General features: G+C 42.5%; 2 protein-coding genes and 1 pseudogene across 3 annotated transcripts in view; 1 reads left to right on the forward strand and 2 right to left on the reverse strand.

The window, feature by feature from the left end:
- The window catches only part of Maml1 (mastermind-like transcriptional coactivator 1), a gene marked incomplete in the record, with an annotated part of 47,942 nt that extends 46,531 nt beyond the window's left edge, over positions 1–1,411 (reverse strand). Inside the window, 1 exon segment of the mRNA XM_005376017.2 lies at positions 1–1,411.
- Positions 1,412–1,965: 554 nt separating this feature from the next.
- The window catches only part of Canx (calnexin), a 43,590-nt gene continuing 18,068 nt past the window's right edge, over positions 1,966–27,487 (reverse strand). For both annotated transcript variants that reach the window (XM_005376019.2, XM_005376018.2), the window contains 14 exons: positions 26,657–26,836; positions 25,921–25,994; positions 25,388–25,446; positions 24,377–24,518; positions 23,771–23,852; positions 22,804–22,996; positions 19,668–19,857; positions 11,599–11,712; positions 10,962–11,118; positions 8,674–8,889; positions 7,491–7,610; positions 6,589–6,712; positions 6,339–6,418; positions 1,966–3,801 (listed from right to left, as the gene is read on the reverse strand). In XM_005376019.2, coding sequence (XP_005376076.1) covers positions 3,748–3,801; positions 6,339–6,418; positions 6,589–6,712; positions 7,491–7,610; positions 8,674–8,889; positions 10,962–11,118; positions 11,599–11,712; positions 19,668–19,857; positions 22,804–22,996; positions 23,771–23,852; positions 24,377–24,518; positions 25,388–25,446; positions 25,921–25,994; positions 26,657–26,833 — 1,782 coding nt within the window. In that variant the 5' untranslated portion in view covers positions 26,834–26,836 and the 3' untranslated portion in view covers positions 1,966–3,747. The remainder of the gene's footprint in view (positions 3,802–6,338; positions 6,419–6,588; positions 6,713–7,490; positions 7,611–8,673; positions 8,890–10,961; positions 11,119–11,598; positions 11,713–19,667; positions 19,858–22,803; positions 22,997–23,770; positions 23,853–24,376; positions 24,519–25,387; positions 25,447–25,920; positions 25,995–26,656; positions 26,837–27,487) is intronic.
- Positions 13,976–14,461, forward strand: LOC102003947 (annotated as a pseudogene).

Raw genomic sequence — 27,487 nt, forward strand, 5'->3', positions numbered from 1 at the left:
CTTCTTCCTGCCCCGCTCGGCCCCACTAGGGCCGGCGCTCGCTGCCCGCCTCAGGCCTCGGCCTCTCCCCTCCGCCCCGGCCCCATTGTTTTCCGCGCCGCCGCCGCCGCCATCTTAAAATTGTTTTCAGGGCTCTCGGAAGAGGGCGGGGCCACGACCGGCGACCTCAAGAGTCACGGGTAACTGACAGGAACCTCGACCAATCAGAAGATGAAGAACACGCCGCACGAGGGCGTGGGGACCAGCACGTAAGCAGGGCGCTGCGGTACTGTATTTAAAAGGAACTCTGGAGCGCCGGGCGAAGGGAAGCCCCTGGGCGGGGCCGGCTGTGAGTGACAGGAGCCCGACCGCCGGGCGACCGAAGTGCCCTCCCCACCCCGCGCACCGCGCAGGAGCGCCCTTCCGGGGCTAGGAAAGCGCGGCGCCGGTAGCTGGCGGGAGCCGGCGCCCGCCGCAGGAGGCTGCGCCCCGTCTGCCCGCGCTACGTTTAGCGCTGCCGAAACCCCAAGCAGCCACGCCAGCTCAGCGGCAGCCGCCTCCGCCCCTGCACCGCTTAAGCGAAGCCCCGGCCCGGTCGGAACTGTCGCGATGGCAGCGGCTTCCTCCTGCAGCACCGACCCCCGGGCGTCGGCTCCCACTCGTCCTGGCGTGGGGGCGCGGTGACGGCGCGCGGGAGAGCGGATGGAGGGCGAGGCCAAGCGCCAAGCCCCGCGGGGCCCCGCGACCCGACCCGGCCCTCGGCTCCGCCCGCACGCCAAGAGGGGTGCGGAGCGGAAGCGGCGTCGGTGCTAAGACGGGTGTGCGGCCGGGGACGCGAAGAGAGGGTGCTGTCCTAGTTGCTAAAAAGGCTAACACCCTGGAGGACACCACAGCAGCTCATTTTGCACTTTCTAACTTACTAGGGCTTGTGAAAAGGTTTTATTTTAAAATCAGAAAAATGAACACTAAAATGTTTTTATACAAACGCAGTAGCAAAGTACAAACTTTATTTTTAGTGGAGGAGGTGGGCTAGAAGGCGAAAGTGCCTAGAGATCTTGAAAGCCAAAATCCAGTCCTATCTTTTATTGGTCTTAAAACATAAAATTTACAACAGAAACTCTATCCTGTGTTTTTTTTTGGGGGGGAGGGCAGTACTAGGGATTAAACCCATAGCCTCATATGCTAGCCAAGTGCTCTACCACTGATCTACACCCCAGCTCTGAATAAAAGCAACTACAGAGTGTTCCTATACAAATGGTTCCCGTACATCTTAAAGAGTATCTAGCAGCATGACCTACTTTTCTAAGCTACTATTCCTACTATACAAAAGATATCACTGAACCAGAGGCCAGACCTGAATAAATAGGAGAGTGAATCAAACTCACCTGAGATAATAATTATTTCATCATTCATAAATTTCTGCATATTAGCAAGCTCTCAGAGAATAGCCAATGAAAGGAAGATGAACCTACTATTAAACAATACACCACCTATGGAAGGTTACTATGAAGAAGTTCAGTCAAAAGCAGACACTTAACACAGGGCTTTAATGTAACATCATTTAGTAAGAGACAATCTGAAACTAGTGAAGAGGATTTTGTGGGTAAGAAAAAACAGAGGAACACATCTGATTCAGAATGGGCATTTTACAATCATGGGGACAAGCAACCAGCATGTAAAATCTGAACATAGGTACCTATTTGAGAGCTGAAAATTGCTAGTCATTAACAGATGTTTCACACATTTAACCAGGAAGCTCCATCTTAAACACTGGAAAGAAAAAGACGGAAGGTGTTGTTTTTGTTTTGAAAAATTCTGCCAAATAATCTACAAAGGCAATGAACACGAATGATTTTAACCTGTCATTTTATAGCTCAGCAGCAAGAAAGCCAGCATGAAATACAACGTTAATGGAGAATGAAGAAAGCAGATTATCAGAAATGCAACAATCCCCACACATTTGCTTCAAGGAGAAACCTGCAGACATTTTCGGGTCTTACTAAATAACTGTTTATTTGCACTCAATACATTTGGGAAAGTCTGCGACATAGCTAAGATCACTGTGACCACAGAACAACAGATGAGAAGGATAAAGCACTAAACAGCAAGAAAAATGCTTCCCACCCTCTAAAAAAATTAATAATGAACCAGTGTTTTAAAAAAAGATAAAATGGGTACCGCCTTCACCTTTTACAAATGTAGTTCCTCCTCAAAATCTCCCCACTATAAACACCATGGAGTGTCTATATATTCAGTGCAAGGAACAGCATCATCAGGACAGTTGAAACACCTCCAAACAAAGAATAAAGCTGAAACAACTTCTGTTTCTGAATACATTTCAGGGTGGTGTAATAACGACCTTATTACACTACAGTGATAAGGAAGAGACTCTGATAGCACCCATCTGCATTCCACGTGAAAAAACCTAAAATCGCTTCTCAAAAACATTCAAGCCACATTAAAAAAAAATTAACAGGACTGCTTTATTGTGTAAATTTAACACACAAACAGCAAATAAAGACTTAAAATATTCTACAAAAATCAGATTAATTCATGCTATATATCACTCCTCCCATAAATACTTTTAGCCTGTGTTCAATTACAGTCAACTCTGAATTGGCCCACCTCTGGATTAGACTTCTGAAGTCTTTATACAGAATTAAAGAAATGGAAAAAAAAGTATCAGAGTTTATATTCTATCCTGTACTTTGACCCTGGAAAGGTATGGATCTGTTAAAAAAAAAGCAAAGAAATATACATGTAATCACAATAAAGCTTAACACTATGCAGAGCTTTATAATCATTTTCAGCAACGGACTGCAAGCTGCGCTGTGAAGACAATGCATAGCAGAGGAGAAAGCGGGGAACTGGGAGAACAGGTGAGGAAAACAGTGTCAACACAGTGGACAAGTGATGAAACATCTACTCTGGAGCTCACATACCCTGTCAGCAACCCTTAAAAAGCCACCTGCTCCAAAGGCCAAGCCCAGAGCCTCCCTGTGCGTGAAGTGTGAATGCCCAAGTGCTCCATTAGGCCACCTCCTCCACTAACTGCAAAGCGCTCTGGAAACTGAGCAGTTCCAAGGGCTACAGAACACACGTACTTTATGGTCTAACCAGCATCAAGTGAAAAGGTATATTTTTATATGTCTGTTTTTAATACAACTTAAACAAAACTTTTATATAAATTTGGGCTTCCGTCCAATCCCTCCTCCATTTCCTTAGGAGGAATTGAGTAATGGAAGCAAGCAAAATAACATTATAATCACAGATGACTGTACTTTAAACATGATTATCAATTTTAAGGGACAGAGACATTTAAATGTTTTTTAATACCAAACTTAAAAAAAAATTGTTATAAAAAATGAAATTCATTCCACTAGTATTTCTAAATGTTGGTGTTATTTCTGCAGACAGATTAATATATTCAATTAAGCCAAAATTTTAGACTGGCAAGGTTTTATGATTCTATTTTAAAAAGGTGTTTAAAAACAAAACAAAAAACACAAGTTAGTTGCTTCATGTTACATTTCACAACCATTATGTTAAATGTTTTCTACAGAAACAGGGTCCTTCCTTTATGTCACAACTGCAATTATTTACTGCTAGATGTTTAGGTTACACAGACTAGTATTCAGCTGGAACCTGTTGATGGTGACGTCGGAGGTTTCTGAGTGTCAACCTAAGGCAGGCCAGTCCTCTCCTAGGACCACACTTGCAAGGGAAGGGGAGGGAGAAGAAATCACAGATCGAGTTCTTAAGATCATTTCACTCTCTTCGTGGCTTTCTGTTTCGTGGTGATCTGTTCAAAATTTCATCCTCCTATTGGTTGAAAAGAAAAGCAATTCATTGTGATTAGCACATTTAAAAAGACATGAAAGCTCACCAAATTTCCAAAATCAGGTAAAGAGCAACACATTTGAGGATAAACAGAAGAAAAATTATTAGAAGAAAATGTGTCACCAATAAAGAAATACTGTCTCCAAAGTAGTGGAGTTACAAATATTCTATGTTAGTTTCTGTCTCTTTTGTTTTACAAAAACACACCTTGACTTAATCCTAAACAAACTACTCGCCTGAGGCCCACCAGCCCATTTTGGGGATAAGACACCTAGAATTCAAAAGAAGACTGCAAACAACCCAAGTAGATTATAAACTAGAGCTGTTTCCGCTCTATCACAGATTCTTCATGTTGAAAATCACTCCCCTTACTTAACTGTAGAGCACCCTTTTACAACAGAGGACTTGCCAGGCATGCCTGAGGCACTGGGTTCTGCGGCAGCACCATAAAAATAGTAATAAAAAGCAAGTGAGACATGCTTCCTGTATTCAAGACCTACACTCTAGTTGGGACAGAATATATCCACTGAAAACATGAACACAATAGAAACAGCACTGATTTTTGCCACTAGAAAAACAGCGAAGGGGCTGGGGATTTATTAGCTCAGCGGTACAGGACCTACCCAGCAAGCCCAAAGTCGTGAGTTCGATTTCCCGTACGGGGTGGGGGAGGGGGGAGAAAAAAAAAGAAAAACAGCGATAACGCTGGAAAAGAAGCCCAAGCAGAGATTTGTGAGACAGACCAGACTCAACACAGAGGTGCTCCACAGAAGGCACATGGTCCAACAACAGTGTACCCACTGCTAGCTGCCTCCTCACACCCTGTATGTCCAGTCTACCACAGTGGCCGACCCAGAACCCCAGACAGTCCTCCCACTCCTCTCTCTGGTCAGCCCGCTCAGAGCCACCATAGCTTGCCTGGATCTTTAGAGAAGCCTCCTAATTGGTCTCCCTGATTCTCCCAGCCTAGAGAAAACATAGCAGCCACAGTAAACAGAACCTGTCATATCTGCGTGCAAAAGCCCACAATGGCTACCAATATCCCTGGGAGGAACAGCTAAGTCTGTACGGTGGCTTGTGAGGCCCCTCTCATCTGCAGCACCTTCTTTTGTTTTGAGACAGGATCTCGCTAAGTTACTCAAGCTGGGCTCAAACTTGCAATCCTTCTACCTCGGCCTCCCAGAGCGTGGGGATTACCAGCATGAACAAGCTGGGCTCAAGGAGTTCTTTAACACTGTGACCCATGCCACATCCAGCACTTTCACTATTTTCCTGTCCTAACCTTTGATAACTTATTTAATATACTAAGTCACATATTTTCAACGTCTACTTATTTTAAAGAGAATAAAAAAATAAAAACAATACAGAATTTCAAAACAAGATAGGAAATTAACAATGGTTATTATATTGCACATTGTTTTGTTTTGTTTTGTTTTGTTTTTTGCGGTACTGGGGATCCACCTCATGACCTCGCACTTGCCAGGCAGGCGCTTACACCACCGAGCTAAATCCCCAGCCCCTTATATTGCATATTGTTATCTTCAAAGTAGTTGCTCAGGTTACCAGATACAGGCATGTAAAATTGATCAAACAATATAAGCAGTAACTTTAAAGTTAAAAAAATACAATCAGTAACTGGTCCTTTCAATAAACAGAAATTAGTAGTACAATTATCTTAGCTCTTTGTGTGTGTGTGTGTATACACATACATATATATTTACATTTTTTTCCCCTTATTTTCTCCTTTCCCCCATCCCAGCTGTTCTTTTCTTTTTCAATGTCTACTTCTTGTTTTGCTACCCTGTACTACACTTGAAATTCCCCAAAGACAGGGTACCTTTGGTTCACTAACGTGTGGCACTCAGTAGGCACTCAACAAATATGGTATTTGTCAAATGAATAAATGGATGACTCCATGGACAGCAGGGACAACAGTATAGAATGCAGTGATTGTGCAAGAAATACTTTGAGGGACAATCAAGAAAGGATGATAAGACAAGATTGGTACAAAACTTGGACGTTCTTACTTTGGAAAACATTATTTCTCCCTACAACCTACTGTTTATTCTACAAGACTATTTTCAGCACAGAAAAATAATTGAGATTCAGATGTAGTTTAAAATTATCAAATAAAACACTGACCTAAACCAAGAATCCACTTTAACAAAATTGTCTTTAAAGGAATTTTTTACTGTCATAAGCACTGTAAGTTACTTATGAAAATATTCCCTTTTGGGCTGGGTGTGGGTTCAAGATCAGCCTGGGCTACAAAGTGAGCACAAGGCCAGCCTGAACTGCATAGCGAGACCCTGTCTCAGAAAGACCCAAAAAAAAAAAAAAAAAATTCCCTTTACTTAAATGTACCTTCAACTCAGTTGCTTATAATATAAAAGATATTGGGCCGAGGATATAGCTCAGCAGCACAAGCACCTGCCTGGCAAGTGTGAGGTCCTCAGTTCGATTCCTGGTACCAAAAAAGAAAAAAAAAAAAAAAAAAGATATTACCCCCTTTATTTTACCTCTGCTTTAGGTTTTCTGTCTTCCTCCTCTTGACTAACAGTGCCACCATCTTCTTCAGCATCACTTTTTTGTTTTTCTTCTAAAATAAAAGTTAAAAAAGCTAAACTGAGCAAAACCTCACACATTTGGTTTTAGTAATTAAGACAACTAGCATCATCTAAAATTCTTTGCTTGAACTTGTTTATCAGGCTTTCAAATTAACACATTAGTCTCATCTCTTTGTTCCATGACTCTGGAGGGACGACTTACCAAGCTTCTCTTCCCCTTCCTCCTCCTCATCTCCCTTATCCTTCTCTTCCTCCTTCTCTGCCTCCTCCTTCACATCTGGTTGAGGAGCATCAGTCTTCTTGTATTCCATGGCATTGGACTGCTTCTGAAATATTCGCCCCGAAGTCCACCAGTTTTATTCCCATTTTCATGTATTATGTTATCCTATGATTATTGAATGCCTACAGAAAGTTTTTATCAGGCTGTATATAGGGGTACATATACAAAAATGAGGAAGATACTGTTTCCACCCTGAAGAACTTTCTCTTAAGTGAGTGTGTGTGTGGTCCAAGGTAGAAGAAATGGTAAGAACGAAGGGTCAGACAGGAGACTACAGATCTAGCTTGTCAGGAGGACTGATGTAGAGGTGGAGGTAAGACTGGGAAAGGAACTTTGAACCTGGTTACGAAGTGCTATGGATCCAAGGTGAAGCACAATCCTCCGTTAGAGAAGCAGAGAGCACGCAACAGAGCTAAACAAGAAAAACGCACACTAGGGCCCACACAAGGGCCTTACTGAGAAGATGGGCAGAACTGGGGAACAGTGAATGAAAAATGCAAGATCAAATTACAAAGTGTAACAATAGAAACAGCCATGGCAGGAGGAAGAGCTGGTTTGTGACCAGCTTTGTATTTCCCCTTAAGAAACACTGCACCAATATTAAGGAAAGTAACAGTATAGACTACATAATGTTGGCAACTGGGGGCCTAGAAGTCCTGCTCCCACTTGGGCATACACAATGGATGAATAAGGTTTCAGAGTCAATTCAAAATGTGGCTCAGTCATTACCAAGCTGCTACAAAAAGAACCTCAGGCAAAATATCTTAGTTATTTCTAACAACGTAAGAGTTCATTCTAAAAGTGACTGTAAAAGAAATTCCTACCTTTCCGGAGCAGCAGAAGAGGATTACAAGGAACACAGGCAAAGCCACAGTCAAAATGTAGACCACCCAGAGCCACGGGCGCTCCTCAGCCGCCTCAAGCATCTGCCCCACGACGCCTGGCTGAAAAACAAGGCAGCAGTGACGGGAAGTTCTGGCTTCTGACAGCAGGTACAGAGGTACTACTTGGCCCACTGTTTAGATATTGTATGGCGCTCCAGAGGCTCCCCCTTTTCAGAGTTTAGGCCAAACTGAAAATTGAAGAAAAGCTTCCATTTTCCTGTTCTCAGTATCACAGGACATTATTTTCACAAGTTAAAAAGCTGGCTTCTTGAGCCGGGCGTGGTGGCACATGCCTGTAATCCCAGCACTTAGAAGGCTGAGGCAGGAGGATCGTTCTGAGTTCGACATCAGCCTGGGCTACAAAGTGAGCTCAAGGCAAGCCTGAACTGCACAGCGAGACCCTGTCTCAAAAAAGACAAAAGAAAAAAAAAAAAAAAAAAAGCTGGCTTCTTAATTACCTAGAAAAGGGTCCCTTAACTCAGGAACCAGGTGTGAAGACTTTTCGGTGCTGGGACAGAACCCAGGCAGTGGTGGTGAACCCATGGCACACGTGCCACAGTGGGCTGTGTCACTAAAGCTCCAAAAGGTTTGCCACCACTAGGACCTACGTGTGTGCGCAGCTGCAAAGCTATAGACCCCGCCTATGAAGAACTGGATTTCCCTTGAGACAGGGCCTTCCTATGCAGCCAAGCTGGCCTCACGCTCCTGATCCTCCTGCCTCGGCCCCGTAAGTGTGCGTCACCACCTCCAACATGAATGTCTTGATCTCAGTATCGCTGGCCTTCTAATACTTAGCTCAGTCACCTGACTGTTTGAAAACTCTGTATGTGGAGTAAGCAGAGATTCAACATCTTAAAAGTGCATTATAACACACCCTAAATGACAAATTTTGACATACATTAAAAGAAAACCCTGAACATAATGCAAATACAAATTCTTAGGTCACTACCTTAGACTAATAAAATCATATCCAAAAACCCAGTGTTTTTTCCTTAGTAGACAGTCACATTTTTATGACAATATTCCCAAATAAGGGAGGAACTGACCCTAAAGGAGAGCTTTTCACAACACAATGAATTACCTGTAAGAAATGTAAAGACACAAGAAACAAGCAAGGACGAACCTCAGCGGCTCCATCAGCAGCTCTCTTCAGGCCCCAACCATCGCTGGCCCAATCATCAACGACGGTTCGCTCACTACTAATGATGAAATTGTCAAAAAAGATGTCGGATGTCATGGACCACAGCTCCAAACCAATAGCACTAAATGGAGTCATCTTGAAAGGTTCTAGATCTTCAAAGAAATCTGGGTTTGGTATTTTCCTTGGTTTCCAAATTCCCTTCAAAAAAAGTTTCAAAAAATTATTTCGGGTAATGATAACAAAAACTAAGATTAATTCTGCATGACCAATGTTAATAAATACTGACTTTATCAAATGCTACCTTTTTTTAAAAAAAGGTTTTTCATACAAGGTCTTGTCTTGTAGTATAGGCTGGTCTTGAACTCATGGCAATCTTCCTGCCTCAGTGTCCCAAATGCTGGGATCGCAGGCATGCGGCACCATACCCAGAGGTATTTTTTTCCAAACATACTTTGTCTCCTAGGTTTCTGGACTCCAACTACTTTCAATTTTTACTATCTGTGACCCTGTTCCAAACTTACATCTTCATTTTACCCAGCCTTTCCAAGAGTTTCCACTCTTCTCAATGGCTACAGGGAGTGGGAGCCTATGTCAGAACAGATTTTCTCAGTGGTGACTTTAAAAAGACACATGTAATCTTCAACCAGCAACTCACTTCTGGACAACTACCTCAAAAAACTGTGCCCTCAGAAGGTACAAGGATGATTACTGACTGCTGCACTGAAGATAAAAGCAAAGTGGCAACGCACCTAAATGACCACCAACAGAAGAGCTAAAGGGCAATATTCTTAAGTGCAATTTTTGTTTCCTTTTTTTGGTCTTTCTTTATTTTTGAGACAGCAAGGGTCTCACAAACTTACTATGTAGCTTACGCTGCTCTCAAACTCACAGTGACCCTCCTGCCTCAGCCTCCCCTCTGCTAGAATTAGAAGCATGTGCTACCATACCCAGCCTGCTTTTTGTTTAAGACAGGTCTCATTAAGTAACCCAGGCTGGCCTCGAGCTCACAACTGTGCCTAAGCCTCCCATGTGTTTAAGTGCAATTTGTATTTTATTTTGTCTGAGTACACAATTTAAAAAATACATTTTACGACAGAAAAACATATATATATAAACAAACTTACACCTTATTTTTCTTTGGTACTGGGAATCAAACTCATTGGCACTGTGCCACTGAGCTAAATCTCCAGCCCTACACCACACATTTTAAATTCTGACTGAGCAGAGATCAGTGATTATAGTTTTACTAGATTAGAAACAGCAACAGACAAGGATCTGAGTGGATGCACATTTCCACAGTAAAGCTGGCACTTCATAAGGTCACTAGACGTAGTGGTATCAGCTCACATGAGCCTTACTCATTTCACTGGTGAAGATACTGAGGCCTAGAAATGAGCTAAGAGTTGAAGGTGTCAACTCCTATTGCAGTCCTCCACCCTCATGTCACACAAATTGCCAATCTCGAGATATGGATCCTGTGGCTGAGGTATCCAAATTACAAGCTCACCATTTCTCTTTTTATTTTCCACTTTTCTCCTTATGTCTTTCTTTTCTGTCCTTAAACATGAGTTACAAAGTATGAAAGCTTATCTCTCCAGTTTCTAGTCTGTCACAACACTTTTGTGGAAAGGTACTGGGGGTTAAATATTGGGCCTTGTACATGCTAAGTCAACATTCTACCACAGAACTAAAATCCCAGCCTGCTTTATCACAGAATCTTGGGACAGGGTCTCACTAAGTTGCCCAGGCCGGATTCTAACTTATAATCCTATCTTGATCTCCCCAGCCGCTGGGGTGACAGGCACGCACTGCCACACCTGGCTTCTCTGTCCCTCTTAACCCACTAAATGCTCTTTTTCTTTTGGTGGCACTAATGATTGAAGCAGGGGCCTTCATGCTGAGCTACATCTCCAGCCCTTTTGTATTTTATTTTTATTTTTTTTGGGGGGGTCTTTCTCCCTAGTTCAGGTCGACCTCGAACTCACAGCGATCTGTCTGCCTCAGCCTCCTGGGTGCTAGTATTAACAGGCATGAAACAGTTTTTGAGACAGTAGCTCAGTAAGTCACTAAATTTCCCAAGCAGATCTTCAGCCTCAGCATCCCTGAGTGCTTGCTGGGATCACAGGCCTATACCACTACATTTGGCTTACTTCCTGCTTTTAGTTCAGCAGTCTGAACAGTGATCAACCTGGCAGCCTTGCTGCAGACAAAACTTCTGTCCAGATACAAACGGATTAATGAAAGCAGCTCAACCATCAAGAAGCACAAACCTGGTAGTTAGGGTTGTCAATCATAGGAGGCTTCCATTTGCCCTTATAATTGGGGTTGTCAATCATAGGTCGCTGCCAGACCCCGCAGCCAGGGGCCGACTCACATTTAGGGTTGGCAATCTGCGGGGCCTCCCATTCCCCGTCCATGTCCTCATCCCTGCAGGGAAGCACAAAACAAATTACAAATAGGTTCTGAGGGGCAGCACTGTGGACATGTACTCAGCCCAGCACTGCCCAGATCTGGCTGAAATGCGTTCTCTGAGTCTTGTAGAACACCATCTTCTTGCTTCTCATTTCTAGTAAGGACAGCTTCTTAAAATGGATACATTGTAAAAATCACCATGAAATGCAATTAAATTTATAGAGCACTCCCTCCCTTTAAGTTTGGGCACTTGACTGTACTTAAGTAATAACTTTTATTTTAATAAAAAACAAGGAAATTTAAAAAGTGAACACTAGCCAGGAGTGGTGATGCACGCCTGTAATCCCAGCGCTCAGGAGGCTGAGGCAGGAGGATCACTGTGAGTTTGAGACCACCCTGGGCTACAAAGTGAGCTCAAGGCCAACCTGAACTACATAGTGAGACTCTGTCTCAAAAAGACAAAAAAAAAAAAAAAGTGAACACTAAGCCTCTTACCAGTCCTCTGGCTTCTCTGCATCTGGATCAGGTACATACTCGGGCTCATCATCTAACCAGCCTTCAGGTTTTGTGGCCTCTTCATCTGGAATCTTAGCAGGGGCATCCTCATCCCTTCCACACAAAAGAAAATACCAGTTATGTATATCAACACTGACCACAGAATCACAGTATAGTCCCCCTTTATGAAACTGAAGGAGCTTAGATCTTACTCTCAACATTTAAATAATTCCTCTTCAAAAATATTTGCACCAGCACAGCAGTTCACACCTATAACCCCAATACTCGGGAGGCTGAAGCATGCCATGAGTTCCAGGCCAGCCTCAACTGCACAGTGAGTGCCTGTCTCAGAAAAATGTATCTATATATTTGTGAATCATGTATTAAGGGTCCAGTATCCACAGTAACGAAGTACAACCCAAAAATAAAATTAAAAGGTAACTCATTTAAAAAAAAAAATCCGTAAGCTGGTCATGATGGCACACATTTGTAAGCTCAGCTCCTCAGGAAGCTGAGGGAGGAGCATCCCAAATTTAAGGCCAGCCCAAGTGCCAGGCAGGGCAGCACAATCATGTAATCCCAACCCTTGAGAGGCTAAGGTGGGAAGATTGTCCTGAGTTCAACGCCAGCCTGAACTGCAGAATGAAATCCTATCTCAAAAAGGAAGAAAAAAAAAAAAGTCAAAAGGAGATACCTCTGCTAGGATGAATACAATAAAATAAAGGAATAAACCTAAAGTGAAAGACCCCCACAAGGAAAACTACAGTACTCAAAAAAAGGAAACTAAAGAGGACATTAGAGGGGCTGGGGATTTAGCTCAGCGGCAAAGTGCCTGCCTGGCAAGCGCAAGGTCGTGAGTTCGGTTCCCGGTACCGGAGAAAAACCAAAAACCAAAAAAAAAAAAAAAAAAAGAGGACATTAGAGAATGGAAAGATCTGGGCATGGTGGCACACGCCTGTAATCCCAGCACTTAGGAGGCTGAGGCAGGAGGATCTCTGCTAGTTCAAAACCAGCCTGAACTGCTTGGTGAAACCCTGTCTCCAAAAAAGAAAGGGGGAAAAAAAAAAAGCCAGGCTCATCAGTGTACATATGCAATTTCAGCACTTGGGAGGCTGAGGCAGGATCGCTGTGAGTTCAAGGCCAGCCTGGGCTACAAAGTGAGTTCAAGGCCACCCTGAACTGCTTGGTGAAACCCTGTCTCCAAAAAAGAAAGGGGGAAAAAAAAAAAGCCAGGCATGGTGGCACACACCTGTAATCCCAGCACTAGGGAGGCTGAGGCAGGAGGACAGCAGCAAGTCTGAGGCCAACCTGGGCTACATAGTGAGACCCTGTCTCAAAGAACCAAAGAAAGAGAGAGAAAGAGCAGAAAGTAGGGAGGACAAAGGACAAAGAAAGAGAGAGAGAGATAGAGACAGAGACAGAGGGAAGGGAAGGGACAGGAAGGAAAGAAAAGCAAAGAAAAGAAAAAAGGCAAAGAAAAGAAAAGAGAAAAGAAAGTGGAAAGGTAAAACCCTGTTCCTGGAAAGGCAGAACCAATATAGTCAAAATGGTATACTCTCAAAATTGATAGAATAGCAGAAACATTCCTAGGTGACAAGAGCAAAGCAGGTGACACCATAGTCCCAGACTTGAAGATATATACCAGGAATTGAACTCAGGACCTTGTCCTTGCCAGGCAGGCACGTATGCCACTGAGCTATAACCCTGGCCAGCCCCTGAAGTTATATTACAAAGCTACAGTGATAAAAACAGCATGGTACAGGCACAAAAACAGACACGTGGATCAATGGAATAGAAAAGAAAATGCAGAAACAAGCACATTCAACTCTTTGACCTTTGACACACTGGAGGAAGATAGCCTCTTCAATAAACAGTGCTGGGAAAACTGGCCATACACTGGCAGAAGAGTGAGTCTAGACCCGTATTTCTCACCACACACTAACATCAAAATGGATCAAAGAACCAAATGTTAAATTAGAAACAACTGGCAGGAAGGCAAAAGGGGTAAAACTCTTCTCGTCTTAAGTGCAGTCAAGGGCTTTCTGCACAGAACCCGGAGCTTCTTGGCTTTCCGGCAAAGATCAAGTGAACAGAACCCTGGCCACACAGAAAACAGTTCCTGTGCCGGGTGTGGTGGCGCACGCCTGTAATCCCAGCACTTGGGAGGCTGAGGCAGGAGGATTGTTGTGAGCTTGAGACCAGCCTGGGCTACTAAGTGAGCTCAAAGCTAGCCTGAACTGCATAGCAAGACCCTGTCTCAAAAAGACCAAAAAAAAAAAAGAAAAATGAAAAGAAAACAGTTCCTGTGCAAAAATCAGCAAAAAGGATTACCAAATTAAAAAGCTCTGCACAGCAAAACAAACAACCATAGTGAAAACACAACCTACAGAATGGGGAAAAAATGCTGGGTTCCTGGCGGTCAGATGGCACATTCGGTGGGCAGTAACCAGTCAAGATGCTGCGGAACCTGCGTGCTCTCCGACAGACTGCCCAGAGGACCAGCAGCACTGCTTCAGGCAGGCACTTGACAAATAAAGTTCTACAGAAACAAAAGCTGTTTCAGGAGGACAATGAATTCCAGCGCACCTAAAGGGGAGGTAGCTGACCACCTCTGTACAAAGCCACTGTGACTCTTACAGCGCATGGAACTGAGTGTGCCATGTATCAGCTGGCTATGGCATCAATTCCCAAGAAGCCGAATGACTTCAGTCAAACCAGCAATCATGTGGTTCAGTTTGGTCAGCTCTCTGGACCAGTAATATGATAACTATGCCCTTCTTTGGGGATCAATATTTATTGACTTCTACTAACTGCCACCAATAAAGCAGCCTTTACCATTCTTTAAAAAAAAATTCTTTCAGCTATTTCTCAGATGACTAATACACAAAGAATTAAAAAAAAAAAAAAAAAAAAAGACCATCCAAAATAACAGACCAGGGCCAGGGATACAGCTCAGTGGCACAAGCACCTGCCTGGCAAGTGCAAGGTCCTGAGTTTAATTCCCAGTACCAAAAAAAAAAAAAAAAAAAGAAAAAAAAAGAGAGAGAGACTAAGTCAAAAATGGGCAAGAGGAACAGACACCACACAGAAGTACAAAGGGCCAGTACATGAAAAAAGTGTTTGGCCAAGCATGGTGGCACACACTATAATTGTAACCCCAGCACTCGGAAGGCTGAGGCAGAAGGATCACCATGAGTTCGAGGTCAGCCTGGACTATGAAGTGAGTTCATTGCTAGCCGGAACTGCACAGTGAAACCCTGCCTCAAAAAACAGACAGAGACAGAAAAGGAAAAAAAGAAAAAATGTTCAACATCACTGGCCATGAAAGAAATGCAAATGAGAACAACAGAGATGCCACCTTACCCTAGAAAGAATAGCCATCATCACTAAGTCAAGTAACAATGCTGGCAAGACTTACGAGGGAAAATGAACCCTTCTATATTGCTGGTGGGAATGTAAACTAGTACAGGCACTACGGAAATCAGAAATGGAGATTCCTTAAAACACTAAAACTGGAAGCTCCATCTGACCCAGCTGTTCCTCTTCTAGATATCTTCCTGAAAGACTTAGAGACATCATACTGCAGCGACGCATGCACACCATGTTTATTTATAGCAGCACAACTCATAATAGCTAAATCTTGGAAGTGGCCTATATGCCCATCAACAGCTGGAGGAATCAAGAAAATGTATTTACATACAGTGAAGTTCTACTCTGCCATAAAGATAAAAAGCTTGAGTGATTTTAGGGAAATGGATGTACCTTGAGACCATAATGTTAAGTACCAGACACATAAACTTAACTATCACATACCTTTTCTTATGAGAAACCCAGATTGATGAAGAGCAAATTAAAAGTTAACAGGAACAAGGGAGATAGATCCCTCTCAAATGAGAAGGGGATCAAGAGATGGAGTAGATTTCATTATCTACTGCAAGCATGGACATAAAAAGAAATAAAAGCAAGTGTTGGTGAGGAGGTCACTGAAACTGGAACCCTTTTCATTGGTGGTGGGAAAATAAATGGTGTAGCCGCTTTTGAAGAGCAGCAGTTCATCAAATTGAAATCACTGCACGATCCAGCAATCCCACTTACAGGTATATACCACAAAGAATGAAAATATACATCTGCACAAGGAACTGTTAATGTGTAACTATTTGATCAATCTTGCATGCCTGTATCTGGTTATATGTGCAACCATTTTAAAGATGACATTATGTGATGTAACAACCATTGTTACTATCCTATCACCATGTTTTGAAACTCTGTATCATTTTTATAGCTCACTATACTGGTTTATGTATTTGTTTTTGTTGTTTTGGGTTTTTTCTTAAATGAAAAACAAAATGTATATGTAAGGAAAGCTAGAATAGGTGTATTGATGTCTGTCGTTTATTGAAAGGAACAGTCAATGCTTAAAATTTTCTTTTTCTTGACCAATTTTGCACACTTGAATTTGGGAATCAGAATGACTGATCTGAAAACAACAATACACGTGTAAGAACCACTGTTGAACTCCTACCATCTTGTATGGTGAAGCTCTGCATCTTTCCAATGTTGGTTTTGTTTGTTTTTATTACTTAGTACTGTCTTTGACTATTTGATCAATCTTACACTCATGTCTGGTGGACTGAGCAGCTTTGCTGAAGGTAACAGTGTGTAATGTAGCAGCAACACTCTTAATTCCTATTGCTGTTTTGAGGTCATGTAACATTTTTGTTGTTTTTGTGTTTTTCTGATTTTGTCTTTATTGTTGTTTTGTCAGTTTAATTTTTAAAATAAAACAAACAAAAACCAGTGCACAGGGGCTGGGGATTTAGCTCAGCGGCAAAAGTGCCTGCCTGGCAAGCGCAAGGTCGTGAGTTCAGTTCCCGGTACCGGAGAAAAGCCAAAAAAAAAAAAAAACAAAACAGTGCACCAATATTCACAGAAGCGTGACTCATAACCACAGCCAGAAACAGACAACCTAAATGTCCACCAACTAAGGAAAGAATCAGGAACATACGGCGTTATTTACACAATGGAATACTACTCAGATACAGTAAGAATTGAAGTGCTTATACAGACTTTAACACTAATGAACCATGAAAGCTGCACTGCCTGAAAGAAGTCAGATGACAGTGGCCACCGACTATACTAATTCTGTTCACACACACTGTCCACACAGCAAACCCAGAGGCAAGAGCAGATCTGGTTGCTAGGTGCTGGGCCACACTGTGATACAGAGTGACTCCTGAACGGGTACAGGTGCTTAGGCGAATACAAACAGCCTGAAAGCAGAGGGTGGTTATGACTGTGTAACAATGTGAATACATTAAACACCTATGAAACGTGTCTATAAAACACTCCTAGATAGCCACCAACAAGAGTATGTGTTTCGTTTGTTTTTCCCCTCCACAGTCTCTTGCTGCTCCCATGAGGAACGTGGCTCTGGGGCTCTGCTCATTTACCCTCCCACTGCCCAGACCACACGGACATCCCGCCCTGGCCTCAGACAGTGAAGCAGGAGGAGGGGAGATGAGGGGAACACAGCTATGACAAAGAGGCTCCACCTGGAGCTGAGGAATCAGACCCAGCCACTGGTCGAGAACTGGTCTTGGACAACTGCAAATCAAATGACAAAAAAACTGAGGGTTTAACAGCTGAATCTGTGAACCTCAAGAATTCCTTGGTTTAATAAATGTCTGATTTTAGCCTCAAATCTCCCCAAGCTATTTCTTTTCTTTTCTTTTTTGGTTTTTCTCTGGTACCGGGAACCGAACTCACGACCTTGCGCTTGCCAGGCAGGCGCTTTTGCCGCTGAGCTAAATCCCCAGGCCCTCCCCAAGCTATTTAAATTGAAAAAGCTTGAGCTCAGTGATGGTAAATAAACTGAAAGATAGCAGCACCTTGGAATCTTTGGAAAAACTGGATTGTCAGAAAAGACTGGATCTGTTTACCTAGCAAGTCACCAACCTGAGTGACTACTGATAGACTGAGCTACCTGGACAGCTATGACAGAGAGGGCCAGGAAGCCCCGGACTCACACACAGAGGTGGACGGGGTAGATGAATAGGAGGGACAAAGGAGATGACAAGGAAGACAAGGACAGTGAAGAGAGAGTGTGATGAAGAGGAGGATGGAGATGGAGAAGGGGAAGAAAATGCAGTCAGTAGGAAGAACATGCACATGATACACTTAGGAGGAGCAGGAGAGGAAGGAAGAGAGCAGAAAACATGTAAAGGGGATTATAGAAACAGACGACAAAAATGATTAAAATAGACTTTTTTTTTTTTTTTTTTTTTTTTTTCAGACAAGGTCTTGCTATGCAGTTCAGGCTGGCCTTGAGCTCACTTTGTAGCCCAGGCTGGTCTCAAACTCAAAAGGATCCTCCTGCCTCAGCCTCCCAAGTGCTGGGATTACAGGTGTGCACCACCACACCCGGGTGTATAGACTTAACTTTTAAAAAAGAAAATGATGAAGACCCCAAATAACCTGCAAAAACAGAACTGTTCATTGGCTGGACTGCCCATGAATTTAGTAGCTGTTTAAAAAACAAAACAAAACAAAAACAAAAAACGTAGCTGTGATACAAACTCCAGGACACCCACCCACCCCACGAGCCCAAGAATGGTTACTGCGACATCCCACCTTCTTCCATTTAGTCCCTCTTGGTAATCCATCACCAAGCTTGGGGACTTTGCCCCAACAAAATTGTAAATGTAGTTAGGTCTTTGTGTTTCTGTGTAAGACGCCTGCTATAGTCAGGTGGTGGGTGAGTGGTGAGTCAACCACCTGTGGCTACCAGTTACACCGAGACTCTAACAGCATTTTAACTTTCTGCATAAAAACCTTAGTAAATAAGATCTTAACATTAAGAAAGTGTGTGTGTGTGTGTGTGTGTGTGTGTGTGTGTGTGTGTGTGTGTGTGAGAGAGAGAGAGAGAGAGAGAGAGAGAGAGAGAGTGAGTGAGTTCGTTCAAAGTCTGGTGTAATTGCTGTAAGACAGTGCCACTTCAGTTGCTAACCAAAGATTGCCTTTTATCCTTGGTCAGTTTACCTGTTTGTTTTTCAGTGCCAGAGATTCCTCCTGTGCACTACCACTAGGCAAGATGCCCAGCCCGGACTACTTGTTTTATAACCAGTTTAGTTTTAACTGTGAAAACCTCAAAAATGTGTTTCACACTCAACTGTTCTGCTTTTGTTTTTAGACAGGTTCCATTATGTAGCCCAGGCTAGCCTTGAACTGGCAGTCATCCTCCTGACTCAGCCTCCCCACAGTGCTGGGATTACAGGTGTGTGCCGCCTGCCCCATTACAGGTGTGTTGAGCCCTCACTTTATCCCTTTAAAGGGCTCACCATTCCAATTCCCAAACAAAACAGCTAGTAAGGGAACACAATAATGAACAAAGCTGAGCCCAGACCTAGTGTTCATCACATGTACAAATAAACAGCACTGCGGTAGGGTATCATGACAGTGCAGGGACACATACGGTTAACTTTCAAAGAGGAATAAAATTAATCAAAATTTAACAAAGCAGAGATCCTGTAGTTTTAAAGAAGAAAAAGATGGTCTTTCATATTAAACTTTTAACATTTAAGGACTTTAGCTTTAAAAGTGGAATCAGGGCCGGGGATGTAGCTCAGCAGCACAAGTGCCTACCTGGCAAGTACAAGGTCCTAAGTTTGATTCCCAGTATCAAAAAAAAAAAAGAAAGTGCATTCACAGCATTGGTGAGGCTAAGGGCATAGCTCAGTAGCAGAGCACATGTTTAAGCACACATAGGCTTTTTTGGTTCAATCCCCCCCCAAACAACAGTTACAAACAAAAAAGCACTGGAATGGCTAGGCTAAGTGATTCTCCTACAAGTGTACTCTTACCAACTTCATTCTGCGGTTTATAAATCAGTGAGAAAATCTAGATGATCACTGTGGCCCTTTTTCAGCTAGAACAAACTGTATCTTCTGAAGAAGACTATACCCTAAAATGTTGGAACGGTCAGATCACAGGCCCCCAACATTTGCCTGTGCAAGCCACGTGGGAGGCACAAAGTGCCCCATCACCCTCCAAGTTGGGTCACCAAGGCTCACCAGTCCTCTGGCTTGACAGCATCTGGATCGGGTATTTTGGGCCGTTCGTCCCAGTCTTCAGGCTTCTGGTCTTCTGGGTCCTCAATTTCTCGAGAAGGATTTACAGGTGGTGTCATGTCATTTAGTAAATTGCCACTATTCACAACAGATTGGTCAACTAATATTTCAAAACTATTGTCCGGATTCAAGACTGTAAAAAAGATAAATATAATTAAAACATTTAATGAACTACTCATTCTCAAGCTCCAGCCACTACAAAATAAAAAGCATGACTTCTAAAGAAAAGCAAGCGTGTGAAAGCATGAAGAAAAGATTTAAGGTACTGGGGTCAGAACATGGCCAACAGTGCCTGGTTCCTAGTTTTTTTTTCGTTTTTTTGTTTGTTCCCATGGTAGGGTAGCTTTCAAACTGGAGTCTCACTCTGTAGTCTAACCTGGCCTCCACTTGCAATCCTCTACCCTCTACCTACCAAACCGGAATTACAGATGCTCCTCATTTAATAACCCACCAGGCCGACAACTGCTGGGACTGATAACCTGCCTTTTTTGTACAGTTCTATACATCTTGTTTATAGAGCCTCAGTATCTTTTTCCACGCACTATACCTCTATATGGTACTATGATTTTTGCCGTTTTGCACAGTATAATACTACAGTTTCATGTTCTTAAATATGTTATAGTACTATTTGTAAGAGCTAGGCAAATGAAAGTAAAATCAAGTTGGAGTTTTCTTTGACCATTTCTTTGTTCTGAATATTTTAACAAATATACCACACACACTTCTTCCTCTAGCAACACGGTTGTGGGAGTGTATCTCAGTCATTAAACGAGGAAGGTCTGTACAGGCACGCACCACAATGCTCAGCTCAGCAGAACTCTGCAAAGTGTAAATGATATCTCCTCAGGTTTCTAAGGATTTTATATAAATGATAGTTAAAATTTTTAACACAAAAACTCATTTATGGGCATCAAAAACATCAAGAACTTATGTAGGGGCTGGGGATTTAGCTCAGCAGCACAGCGCCTGCCTGGCAAACGCAAGGTCCTGAGTTCGATTCCTGGTACGGAGGGCTGGGGGGAGAACCTATGTAAACTAATGCAATTATTGGTCTGACATGCACTGGTGTACATCAGTCAGCAGTTAAAGTTTTTTCTGTTCCTTTGTTTTTGTTTGTTTTTTGAGACAGGATCTCACTGTATGTACAGTATAGTGCAGGTTAGCCGGATTCACTATGTAGCCCAGGCTGACCTTGAACTTTCAATCCTCCTGCCTCCGTCTCCCCAGTGCAAGATATCAACAATAATGAAATATATACTGTTGTGAGAAAGATCCTCACAAGCTTGTATACTTAAGAAAGCAAGTTAAAGCCAGCACTCGGGAAGGTGAGGCAGGAGGATCACCATGAGTTTGAAGCCTGCTTGGGGTATATCGTGAGTTCAAAGCCAGTCTGACTCTTACAGTGAGATCCTGTCTCAAAAAACAGAAGCAAAAAGAAAGCAAGTTAAAGCCAGGTATGCGATGCACGCCTATCATCTAAGCTCTTTAGGAGGATGAAGAAGAATTACAAGCTCCAGTTTAGTCAATCAACTTAGTATGAACATGTCCCAACATAAAAAATAAAAAGGGCTGAGGATGTAGCTGTATTACAGAGTGGCCCTGGACACTCCCAGAAGAAAGCAAATACAACATATTTAACTTTTGGGGGTTTTTTTTTCTGGTACCAGGAATCGAACTCACGACCTTGCGCTTGCCAGGCAGGCGCTGTGCCGCTGAGCTAAATCCCCAGCCCCCATATTTAACTTTTTATACAACGCTACATGTCTTGGTTTATATATATAGGAAGAAACACATCTTGCTATTTCAGACAACTGTAAGTGTATCTTTCTGCTTATTTCTATATTCTGGATTTCTGTATCTTCAATATGTCTTGCTTTGGTAATAAAGAAAAAAAGTTTTTATATTCTTTTTTTTCTTTTTCTTCGTTTTTCTCCGGTACCAGGAACCGAACTCACAACCTTGCGCTTGCCAGGCAGGCCCTTTGCCGCTGAGCTAAATACCCAGCCCCTATATTCTTAAAAGAGCCATGTCTATACATGATCTCAAAGCCACAGGAAGTTTCATTTTAAAAAAAACAAAAAATGCTGGGCATGGTAGCACACAGGTATAATGGCAGCATTTGAGAAGCTGAGGCAGGAGGATTGCTGTGAGTTCAAGGCCAGCCTGGGCTACACAGTGGAGAACCAGTTTCAGTCAATTGAGGGAGGGAGAGAGGGATGGACGAAAGAATAAAAAGCTCAAGAACGACGCAGTGTCCAGATGATTAATCTGAACTGTCCAGGTGTTAGAGCATCCAAAGAGAGTTCAGCTAAAAGACAACTAGAAGCTACATATATTTCTCTATTTTATGTCCCACTGCTTCATTCTCCCAGCAAGAGACCAGATAAACACATAAACTGAGCGGACTAGTGAAGACGCTGTTAATAGGACAGAAGAGTTTTTGTGGTGTTGGGGATGAAGCCACAGCTCCCTGCATTCGAGGCAAGTGCCCTACCACTGACCACCCCACCCCTCTGAAAGCTCGCTCTGAATTTGTCTCCACCTCACTCCTCAGCCAACCTTGAATAGAACCACCTTTTCATGCTGCCAAGCTCATCCCACCACTAAGGCAGGTAAGTTAAGACTCATTTTTGCAACACCAGGGCTTGAACTCCATAGAGCCTCCAGTGCACTAAGCACTGCGTTCTGTATGCATCCCACCACTATGCGAAACTCTCTAGCCCATTTTTAAAACTGTACTTTGAGACAGGGTCTCCCTAAATTTCCCAGCCCAGTCCTCAACTCTTTGTTTGGTTTTTGGAGACAGGGCCTCATTATGTATTTCAGGCTGGCCTTGAACTCAACAGGTAGCCCAGCCTGGCCTTAAACTGAAGTGATCTCCTCCTGCCTCAGCTTCAGGCCAGTCTCTAACTCTTAATCCTCCTGTTATCCTCCCGTGCAGCTGGGATTACAGGTGTGCACTACACCACATTGGCAAGAATCTCGTTTGCAGACTTGAGTACTGCCCAGATAAGCAATAATCTGTACATTAAATGATTAATTCATAGTGCTTTAAACCCCCAACAACAGGTTTTCTTACTTAAGGTGTAAAGATGGGTCTTCTTATCAGTAAAATATGTCTTCAGGTCTGCATCTGGCCTCTTGGCATGCTTTTCTTCATATACACCTGTCTTGGGGTTTTTATGGCGGAAGATGAAGTGTAACTTATAGTCCTCTCCACATTTATCCGGACCAAACATAATTGTATAGGGGGTCTTGTCGTGAAACTGATCCTTCAAAAACAAAGACAAATTACTTTTAAGCAGCTCTAGTTGACATATTCAAATGCAACCTTTCAAAAGTATATGACACTAAAAAAAAAAGGACACTTTGTCTTATAAAACTCTAGTCACAGTTAAAGAAAAAGCTGATTATGTTGTAAAATTTTTGATACCACTGAAAAGGAATAATCAGTAATCATCAGAAAGCTTGTAATATATTTACAAGCTTATGAACAATGTAATACACACGTTTATTTTTTCCTCCCAGTACTAAAGATTGAACCCAGGGCCTTTGCACTGAGCCACATTCCCAGTGCTTTATGTTCTGAGATAGTCATGCGGGATCCCACCTGCCTCAGCCTCCCAGAGTGCTGGGGTTACAGGTGAATACCACTGCACCCAGCTTAGTTACTGCCTTTCACAGAACAAGAAGATATTGCGCCTGCCTAGCAAGCACAAGGTCATGAATTCGATTCCTGGTACAGGAAGAAAAACAAAACAAATGAACAAAAAAAACCCAAGAAGATATAAGCTAGGACTTACACAGTTACACAAAAGAAACCAGGGACAGGATAAAAACATTTGAAAATAGCTTTAAAAGTCACATTTCACATAAAAAGTAAATTAGTATCAGAAGCAGTATTGCTAAACCTTCTAAAGGCGTCAGCAGAAAGCAGTTGGCCTTTATTTTCATAGATCTTACAAATTTTTCTTTTTTTTCCCTGCTAAGATTATTTTTAAAAAATTATGAGTGGCTAGTCACATTAAAAACACAAATGTACCTACCAAGTTGAGTTCTGGTGTTTTGGAAAGAAGTTTCACATATGCACCACCACACTCTATTCCATTTTGGAAATTAACCTCATACCTAGTTTCACAAAGAAAAGCAGAAAAACCAATGGCATTTTGGAAGAACAAATCTAGTTTTCCCCCATCCCAGCCACATTCTTCCGCAGGTCATGTTTTAAGAATGATTTCTACAGGAGCTGGGGATTTAGCTCAGCGGCAAAGCGCCTGCCTGTCAAGCGCAAGATCGTGAGTTCGGTTCCCGGTACCGGAGAAAAACCCAAAAAAAAAAAAAAAAAAAAGAATGATTCTACATTCTATTACTTTTAGACAGCTACTCAATCCAACAAAGGTAAGTAATATTAATTAAATTAATTTTTGCAAAACCCAGACATTCGTTCATTACCAGGAGGATAAATGACCAGTTTCAAAATATTCTAATGAGCAGAAAAAAATCTTCAGATGCTTGCATTCACTTGAATAACCCTACTATAATTTACATAATCTAAAATTTTTCAAGTAATGGTATTTGCTTCTTTCAATAAAATGAAAAATTTCTAAGATTACTTCTTTGAGATGGCTTTTACCAAACAAGCATTCACTTACTGAACAATGAGAGGCTTAGCATCGAATCCGAAGGGCTTGCTCAGTTTAGCAGCGATGGCATGATGCTTGGCCCGAGACATCAACACAAGTCCTTTGTCTCCTGGAAGCTTTGTTTCCTTCATTTCGTCTACCTCCCACTGTCCTGCAAGACAACACAGACATGCTCTCCACCCCTTCACAGCATCTCTGAAGGTCTTTTCAATGGTAACAAACTAAACTCCAATTCTACCATCCTGATGAATTTTTAACATATGCCTCTTATCTGTGAAAGTTGTTATTAATAATAAGCACATGTATATTTGAAAAACAGGATACAGTATTTTTAAAAATACAGTATATCCTTTATACCACTGCCCAGTAAAAAAACCTTCCATTTCTTTTTTGTTTGTTTGTTTGAAACAGGGTCTTGCTATGCAGTTCAGGCTGTCCTCCCAAGTACTGGGAATACAAACATGCACCACCATACCTGGCTCAAGACCTTCCATTTCAAATATGAAGCACCACAAGGTTATTAAAGAGGTTAAGCCCTGTCACGTCAAAGGCAACCTAAGAAGGCACAATTCGAAAGCCTTAAACCATGCCTCCCTTAAATGATGAAGTTTTTTCCCCAGTACTGAGGATTGAACCCTAGGGCTTCACACTAAGCCACATCCCCAGCCCTTTTCTTTTTAGTTTTGTTTTCATTTTTGAGAAAGGGTCTTGCTATGTAGCTCAGGCTGGCCCTGGCCTCACTATGTAATCCAAGCCAGCCTGGAACTTGTGGCAATCCTCCTGCTTCAGTCTCCCAAGTGAGGGGATTACAGGCATGCACCATCACAGTGACCTTTTCATCTTTTCATAGTCTTGCTAAACTGCTCAAATTGGGCTCAGTTGTGACACTCTTATCTCAGCCTCCCTAGTGCTGAGATTACAGGAGTGCGCACTACGCCTAGCCAAAGCAGTCCTAAGTGACACCACGGAGACAACGTGCCCCTCACTCGCTGCTGGATGGAGGCCAAACGGACTTCTCACCATCATACTTGGCAATTTCATCATCAGTGTCATCCTTCTTGGCTTTGGATAAAATCCACCTGTAATCAAGACAAACCCCAAAATTAAGATTCAAGTGACAGCTCAACTGTGAAAAGAAACAGTATGAATGCTCAGGAAAAATGCAGGGTCTGCCCTGGCTTCTTAGTCTAGTCTGCCACTCTACTTTCAACTTTCAAATCTGTCACACAGGAATGGTAACACATTGTATTCCATCCACAAACCTGTAAGAAAAAATACCAATACCACGAGGTAATTTCTTTGAAGGACTTAAGAGAAAAAGAAGTTTCCAAAACAATACAATCTAGGGTGAAGAGGGAGAAGGAAGGGAATGGAAGCAAGGAGTCACAAGTTCCAAAAGCCTGCTCTGTTTTCCTGAATGGATGTAAACACTGCAGACATAAAAGCCACACATTTCACCCGACAAAATGCCATCTACTCAAAAGGGCTCCACAGTTCCATCTCAGTCTCATAATGTTTGCCTCTTAAGACTTTTCTCCTTACCAGATACTTACCCTGACAGAGATCCTCTATCAAAGGAATCGGCAAAATAAACTTCTCCTGTTGGAACTGGAGCTTTATAGGTAACCTGTGTTAAACATAAAAGGTGTGTTTAGCAACATTCCTTAGAATTACTTTTTTTGGTTTGGCTTTAATTGTCCCAAAACTTTCAAAAGCAGCCCCTTGAATTCAAGATACAGCAAGGCTGCGTGACAGATTACTACGTCTCTGGGCAAACTTTGCTTTTCCATTGAAAAGGATCCAAATACTGTGCAAGGCGGTGCAGCCTGTGATCCCAGCCCTGAGGAGGCTGAGGCAAGAGGATCATTGCAAGTTTGAGGGCCAGCCTGGGCTACATAATGAGATCAAGACCAGCCTAAACTACATATTGAGACTGTGTCAAAAAATAATAATTTTTAAAAATTTTAAAAACAAAAAATTCAAATTTATCTTCATCACTTCATTTTTATTTCATTCCATGTTAGGGACTAAACCCAGGGCCTTGTGCACGCCAGGCAAACATTCTACCACTGAGCTATACCAGTAACACCATATCCCCATGATTTCAAGAGGTAAAAGGAGAGCTGGGCATGGCAGCACACCTGTAATCCCAGCACTTAGGAGGACTGCAAGCTGGAGTCCAGCCAAGGCAATTCTCAAAGTAAAAAGTTTTTTAAAAAGGGATAGGGATATAGCTCAATGTGAAAGCCCTGGGTTCACCAATAAATAAATAAAACTTTAAAATCAAACCTTTGGAGATGGAGGAGGAGTGCTGGTATCTGGTTTTGATTTTGAGTCTTCTACCTCTTCAATGACATCATCAAGGTCATCCTCAATGTCAATCATATCTTCGTCATGTCCATCATGAGCTTGAACAGCAGCAGCTCCAAGAACCAGTAGCATACACAGTAGCCGCTTCCCCCCCATGATCTACAAAAAAGTAGTTAGTTAAATGTGCTGCTATTTTAAATTACATATAAACCACTTATCCCTCCACCCCCCAGTTAAAAATTAAGGCTTCCAGCCAGGTGTGGCACATGCCCATCATCCCAGCACCTGGAAAGCTGAGGCACAAAGACTGCCCTGAGTTGAAGGCCAGCCTGTGGTATATAGTAAGTTCAAAGGTAGCCTGAACTATGTGGAGAGACCCTGCCTGAAGCCAACCAAACAAACAAACCCAAATAAAATAAATAAATAAAATGAAGGCTTCCAAATGAAAGCACTAAAAGAAATTGCTTTATTATATAAATAAGGAAAGTGAGCCCAGAAGGATTAAGAGGTTCTCCTGAAATCAGTTAAAGATTCAATTTCAAGCAGGGAGTAGTCTTGTACACCTGGAATTCTAGCAACTCAGGAGGCTAACGCAAGAGGATCAAATGTGAAGCCAGTCTAGGCAACTCAGCGGATTTAGCTCAGCGGCACAACGCTTGCCTGGCAAGCGCAAGGTCATGAGTTCGATTTCCGGTTCCGGAAAAAAAAAAAAAAAATCACAAACAAACAAACAAAAATTGAAAGTGCTAGAGATATAGTTCAGTGGTTCCTGGATTCAATCCCTACTATCAAAAAAAATATAGAGGCGGG

This window comes from Chinchilla lanigera, unplaced genomic scaffold (genome assembly GCF_000276665.1).
Source record: "Chinchilla lanigera isolate Chin_1 unplaced genomic scaffold, ChiLan1.0 scaffold00007, whole genome shotgun sequence".
Taxonomy (NCBI): Eukaryota; Metazoa; Chordata; class Mammalia; order Rodentia; family Chinchillidae; genus Chinchilla; species Chinchilla lanigera.